Genomic DNA, 7182 nt, shown 5'->3' with positions numbered 1-7182 from the left:
CTTACCATACCCATATTGTTCCTAATTTTCCCTTATCTATATAAACTCAATAAAATATTGTTTAAAAAAAGAGGGATATAGCAATGATATCCCACAGGGCTTTGGAATTCCTGAATAAGGAAACTTCCTTCAGGACAAATTATGTCTTGATGTTTTATTTGAGTTCTCAGCATTCTCACATTACTCTTTACATTAATGTAAAACCAGCTCAGCAAAGCTTTGAGTTCCAAATCACTTGTTATCAATGACTTGTTCAGAGACTGTTTTCATATGTTACATTTTAACTCCATGCCCCATAGGTTACAAATTCCATATATTACTCCAGAGGTTACTCCTCGGTCTCTGAAGCCCGGAGACTACACTCCCTTCTACTGACATGACTTTGACAAAATATATCAGAAACTCAATCTAGACACTTCTATGTTGGGATCCGTTTCTATAAAGCAATGGTTTAACAACTGAGGTTGTTGATGTTCTAATCAATAATAACAAGGCAATTTTGCTACTCACTGGAAATCCAAGTCATCCTTCTCCAAGGCTTTGAAGCGATAAAGTGCAATAAAGTAGTGAGACTGTGGGAATCCAGTTTGCTGCTTCTTACTCTGTTCAAAAGAAGAAAAAAAGTAAAGTCCCTTCAAGTCCAACATGACTCTTAGTGACTCATCCATGCAATTTTCTTGACAATGTTATGGAAGTGGCAACTATAGCCTCCTTCCGGAATGGATCTTGGATTTCCAAGCTAATTTGTAGCCTTGGGCTTCCCCAAAAACTTACATATAGGTAATAACCTGTCCTGGGGTAATCCTGCCATGCTAGGGTCAACGATAGAAGAGAATATGTGTAGCTCAGGGTTGAACTGTGGGCTCCTTGATGCTCTCTGAGCTTCATGGTTTTCTTGCAGTCGTTTCATTACCAAACTAGGTAATACTAGTTATCTAATCTGGATAAAGTATTGGCAATATTACCTAATTTATTTTGCTCTCAGGTACTCATGTTTCTTGTTCTTTAATGCTGGGCAAAACACAAGCCCTTTCTATAGATATCCTCTATAAAATTAGTCTCAGGATGGGCAAGGAATCAAAGCAGATTTGTTCACAGGTGTACAAATAAACATCTTTATATGACCCAGAGTATCCAAAGTGGATTTTAATCCACCTCTTGGAAAGCAGGATACCAGGCAAGATCTTAGGACTGAGCCATTCAAAATGTTGTAGCTATCCAACCTTACACCTCAACAGACAACAGAGTCCATAGGCCTTTCTGTGGACCTACGCAAGGTTTTCTAATCCTTGTTATCTGGCACAAGTAGTAATAAAGCCACCCCCTTCCATTATACATTATACATGAAGGTAATCAGAGAGTAGACTTTCTGAAACCTATTCTGTTCGTATGCTCAACATGTATTGTATGTCAACTTCTTTAAGTGTAGATGGATGACTAGTGGAATCTGATTGGTGGGAATTTGAAGCCTTAGGAAAGCAAGCAAGCATCCAGGGAGTTTGTGCTTACTTGCTCAATCTCAAGAGACTGAGTTCCGACCTTGAGATTCTGACCTTGAGGGAATACATATACATGAGTTGAGTGGCTTGTCTATGTACCGTTTTCCTATTTTTTCCCCCTCCATGCAATCTTTTCTACTAACGTGAATTGTGTAGGAAAAAAGAAAAGGCAGGAAAAAAACCCCAGCATGCAATCAATTCAATAATCAGAGCAGCAGGTGAAGAAAAGTGACTTGCAACAGCATCACAAACTTGTAGGACAGGGGTCTTCAAACTTGGCCCTTTTATGACTTGTGGACTTCAACTCCCAGAATTCCTCAGCCAGCGTGCCTGGCTGAGGAATTCTGGGAATTGAAGTCCATAAGTCATAAAAGGGCCAGTTCTGAAGACCCCTGTTGTAGGATTTGGAGACATGAAAGCAGATATTCATTGTGTTCAATCTGGAAACGGGCAAGCACGTTCTCTCCCTCTTCCCCTCTCCCATGCAAAGAGTAAGAGGCAAGCACCTTGTCATCCGGGGTATTCTTCTCTGCTTTCTGTCCCTCTGGATTTCCTGGAATCAAAACAAACAAGCAAGCAAACGAAATCTGCATTCAGATGGGATGAAATATGGAGGAAAGCAGAATTCAGACAGGTTCCCTTCTCCCAGGGCATTGAAAATAAAATCCCACCATTTTCCTAGGTTTTTTTTTTCTAGGCCTAAAAAGGAAGTTATTCATAAATTAACACCCACCCCTCCGTCTCTGCTTTTCCTGTATTAGTCTGCCTTGCTTTCCCTGCTTATAGCAGTCACAACTTTAGCTGTTCTTTTGTGTGGGTGTGAGAGCTTGATTCATTACATTCATTTCAGTGTTATATTTGCATTTTCTAGTTAAAGGATAAAGCTTGGCCAACAGGCAGCACCTAGGGCAGACATGTCAAACACAAGGCCCAGGGGCCGGATGAGGCTCATGAAGTGGTTTCATGTGGCCCGCGAAGCCATCCTGGAAACAGTGAGGGAATGGCCCCCACTGCCTTCGCCTTGGCCTAGGCCGGCCGGCCAGCCGGCTGACTAGGAGCCAATGTATAATTTTGTGGTGGCCATCTATGCTGAAACACATTCAGTCTCCCTCTGACTTTGCCCTGGTACCCATATGAACAACCTGGCTAAGGAGACCAAGCACAGCAGCAGCAGCCTTGAGGAAGAGGTAAGTGCAGCTGGGCGCCCCCTTGGGGAAGTGGGGCTGGGCTTGGTGCCACAGGTGCTCGAGGGCCAGGCTGGGCATTTGACCTCTGCTGCCCAGGGCTCCGGGCAGCCCGCATCACCATCCAGCCCCCCCCCCCATATGGCCTGAGAGGAACAGTGAGGCTCCTCCAGTGGACCATGCCTTGGCATTTGCCCTGGTCCCACCCCCTTCTGCCAGAGACACTCAGATCTGTCCCACTCCTGCCCAGGCCCCCACAGACACCATTGATGCGAACAATGTAGAGCTGGCCATGCCCACCCAGTAGGCCACACCCACTCCCTCCATGTCCACCCAGTAGGCCACACCCACCCAGCCCCCTAAGGGCAACTGCAATGCTGATGCGGCCCTCAATGAAATTGAGTTTGACACCCCTGACCTAGATGAACTTCACTCAAAAAGGTAAGCAGACTCACACCTGGCTACAGTTGAGCAACATCTGGAGAGCTGTCAGTTGCCTCCCCTAAGATGGCACAAGGCAAAAGGTTTGAATTTGTGAGCACCAGGGTTTCCTTTCTTTTCAGCCATCTTCTTGCTTCTTTTGTACGTTGTTTGCTTGAACCACATTTGCTTTACAAATATTTGGACTCTGGATCCCAGAGACAATAGATTTTCTGAAATCTATTAACACTTACCTCCCTCTGGTTTGTCACTTTCTGGTTTGGGGGCTTCTGTTTCTTCTTCCATCATGGCAGCCAAAGGCTAAAATGTAGGAAGGAAAATATATCAGGAAATATTTATTTGACGGTATTTACATGCCACCTCAATCAATAAACTTAGGACAGTGCACAAATAAAATACAATACTGACCAACTCCTATCCTTTACCTACACTAAACTTCAAACTTGAGAATAGATGATTGCCTAGGGCAGGGGTAGGCAACCTTGGCTCTTTTATGACTCGTGGACTTCAACTCCCAGAATTCCTGAGCCAGCCAATTCAGTATTATAGGTTAATTCTGCATTCCACTGCCAGGAGTTTGACTCAGCCTTACATCCTTCCGAGGCCAATAAAATGAGAACCTAGACCAGGGATAGGCATCCTTGGCACTTTTATGACTCGTGGCTGGCTCAGGAATTCTGGGAGCTGAAGTCCACGAGTCATAAAAGAGCCAAGGTTGCCTACCCCTTGCCTAGGGGCACAGGCATATTAGAAATGAATGGTTTTGAACATATTCTGAAGTCACAGAAAGGTAGAACCCAAGGTTATCTATAGAAGCAATTTATTCCATAGTGCAGAGGTACTATGGAAAAGGTCTACCATAGAATGCACATCCTTTGTTTCTGAATACAATGATACAAGTTCAATGGTGCAGTAGAATGCAGAGTTCCCAGCATCAAGAGATTCTGGATGGCGGGACTTCCGGTGGGACAGCGCGCCGATGGCGGCTCTTTTCGGAGCCGTCCGCTTGGGAAGGCGTCAGAGCCAGCATGAACAGCGGTCAGCAGCTGTTCAGCGGCTTGGAACCTTGTGCCCCGGGAGAAGGGGTCGAGGTGAGTACTCCTGGATAGGAGTAGAGTCCCAAAAGCTCTCCCTTCATCTCGGGAGAGCGAAATTGGGTACTCCTCCGGANCTTACCATACCCATATTGTTCCTAATTTTCCCTTATCTATATAAACTCAATAAAATATTGTTTAAAAAAAGAGGGATATAGCAATGATATCCCACAGGGCTTTGGAATTCCTGAATAAGGAAACTTCCTTCAGGACAAATTATGTCTTGATGTTTTATTTGAGTTCTCAGCATTCTCACATTACTCTTTACATTAATGTGAAGCCAGCTCAGCAAAGCTTTGAGTTCCAAATCACTTGTTATCAATGACTTGTTCAGAGACTGTTTTCATATGTTACATTTTAACTCCATGCCCCATAGGTTACAAATTCCATATATTACTCCAGAGGTTACTCCTCGGTCTCTGAAGCCCGGAGACTACACTCCCTTCTACTGACATGACTTTGACAAAATATATCAGAAACTCAATCTAGACACTTCTATGTTGGGATCCGTTTCTATAAAGCAATGGTTTAACAACTGAGGTTGGTGATGTTCTAATCAATAATAACAAGGCAATTTTGCTACTCACTGGAAATCCAAGTCATCCTTCTCCAAGGCTTTGAAGCGATAAAGTGCAATAAAGTAGTGAGACTGTGGGAATCCAGTTTGCTGCTTCTTACTCTGTTCAAAAGAAGAAAAAAAGTAAAGTCCCTTCAAGTCCAACATGACTCTTAGTGACTCATCCATGCAATTTTCTTGACAATGTTATGGAAGTGGCAGCTATAGCCTCCTTCGGGAATGGATCTTGGATTTCCAAGCTACTTTGTAGCCCTGGGCTTCCCAAAAAACTTACATATAGGTAACAACCTGTCCTGGGGTAATCCTGCCATGCTAGGGTCAACGATAGAAGAGAATATGTGTAGCTCAGGGTTGAACTGTGGGCTCCTTGATGCTCTCTGAGCTTCATGGTTTTCTTGCAGTCGTTTCATTACCAAACTAGGTAATACTAGTTATCTAATCTGGATAAAGTATTGACAATATTACCTAATTTATTTTGCTCTCAGGTACTCATGTTTCTTGTTCTTTAATGCTGGGCAAAACACAAGCCCTTTCTATAGATATCCTCTATAAAATTAGTCTCAGGATGGGCAAGGAATCAAAGCAGATTTGTTCACAGGTGTACAAATAAACATCTTTATATGACCCAGAGTATCCAAAGTGGATTTTAATCCACCTCTTGGAAAGCAGGATACCAGACAAGATCTTAGGACTGAGCCGTTCAAAATGTTGTAGCTATCCAACCTTACACCTCAACAGACAACAGAGTCCATAGGCCTTTCTGTGGACCTACGCAAGGTTTTCTAATCCTTGTTATCTGGCACAAGTAGTAATAAAACCACCCCCTTCCATTATACATTATACATGAAGGTAATCAGAGAGTAGACTTTCTGAAACCTATTCTGTTCGTATGCTCAACATGTATTGTATGTCAACTTCTTTAAGTGTAGATGGATGACTAGTGGAATCTGATTGGTGGGAATTTGAAGTCTTAAGAAAGAAAGCAAGCATCCAGGGAGTTTGTGCTTACTTGCTCAATCTCAAGAGACTGAGTTCCGACCTTGAGATTCTGACCTTGAGGGAATACATATACATGAGTTGAGTGGCTTGTCTATGTACCGTTTTCCTATTTTTTTCCCCCTCCATGCAATCTTTTCTACTAACGTGAATTGTGTAGGAAAAAAAGAAAAGGCAGGGAAAAAACCCCAGCATGCAATCAATTCAATAATCAGAGCAGCAGGTGAAGAAAAGTGACTTGCAACAGCATCACAAACTTGTAGGACAGGGGTCTTCAAACTTGGCCCTTTTATGACTTGTGGACTTCAACTCCCAGAATTCCTCAGCCAGCGTGCCTGGCTGAGGAATTCTGGGAGTTGAAGTCCACAAGTCATAAAAGGGCCAAGTTTGAAGACCCCTGTTGTAGGATTTGGAGACAAGAAAGCAGGTGGTCATTGTGTTCAATCTGGAAACGGGCAAGCACGTTCTCTCCCTCTTCCCCTCTCCCATGCAAAGAGTAAGAGGCAAGCACCTTGTCATCCGGGGTATTCTTCTCTGCTTTCTGTCCCTCTGGATTTCCTGGAATCAAAACAAACAAGCAAGCAAACGAAATCTGCATTCAGATGGGATGAAATATGGAGGAAAGCAGAATTCAGACAGGTTCCCTTCTCCCAGGGCATTGAAAATAAAATCCCACCATTTTCCTAGGTTTTTTTTTTTCTAGGCCTAAAAAGGAAGTTATTCATAAATTAACACCCACCCCTCCGTCTCTGCTTTTCCTGTATTAGTCTGCCTTGCTTTCCCTGCTTATAGCAGTCACAACTTTAGCTGTTCTTTTGTGTGGGTGTGAGAGCTTGATTCATTACATTCATTTCAGTGTTATATTTGCATTTTCTAGTTAAAGGATAAAGCTTGGCCAACAGGCAGCACCTAGGGCAGACATGTCAAACACAAGGCCCAGGGGCCGGATGAGGCTCATGAAGTGGTTTCATGTGGCCCGCGAAGCCATCCTGGAAACATTGAGGGAATGGCCCCCACTGCCTTCGCCCTGGCCTAGGCCGGCCGGCCGGCCAGCCGACTGGGAGCCAATGTATAATTTTGTGGTGGCCATCTATGCTGAAACACATTCAGTCTCCCTCTGACTTTGCCTTGGTACCCATATGAACAACCTGGCTAAGGAGAGCAAGCACAGCAGCAGCAGCCTTGAGGAAGAGGTAAGTGCAGCTGGGCGCCCCCTTGGGGAAGTGGGGCTGGGCTTGGTGCCACAGGTGCTCGAGGGCCAGGCTGGGCATTTGACCTCTGCTGCCCAGGGCTCCGGGCAGCCCGCATCACCATCCAGCCCCCCCCCCCATATGGCCTGAGAGGAACAGTGAGGTTCCTCCAGTGGACCATGCCTTGGCATTTGCCCTGGT

General features: G+C 44.5%; 1 protein-coding gene and 1 long non-coding RNA gene across 2 annotated transcripts in view; both read right to left on the bottom strand.

The window, feature by feature from the left end:
• Window positions 1-7182, bottom strand: part of STAC3 (SH3 and cysteine rich domain 3) — a 32584-nt gene that overhangs the window by 3415 nt on the left and 21987 nt on the right. Inside the window, 2 exon segments of the mRNA XM_015816353.1 lie at window positions 4802-4897; window positions 6303-6349. Of these exon segments, the coding sequence (XP_015671839.1) occupies window positions 4802-4897; window positions 6303-6349 (143 nt within the window).
• LOC107287807 lies at window positions 517-3397 on the bottom strand. Its single transcript, XR_001548883.1, has 3 exons — window positions 3358-3397; window positions 2006-2052; window positions 517-602 (listed from the first exon to the last, which is right to left on the bottom strand). It is a non-coding gene; the product is annotated as an uncharacterized LOC107287807 (long non-coding RNA).

Source organism: Protobothrops mucrosquamatus, unplaced genomic scaffold, assembly GCF_001527695.2.
Source record: "Protobothrops mucrosquamatus isolate PMUCROS unplaced genomic scaffold, P.Mucros_1.0 scaffold434, whole genome shotgun sequence".
NCBI lineage: Eukaryota > Metazoa > Chordata > Lepidosauria > Squamata > Viperidae > Protobothrops > Protobothrops mucrosquamatus.
This window is presented reverse-complemented; position numbering and strand designations above follow the sequence as displayed.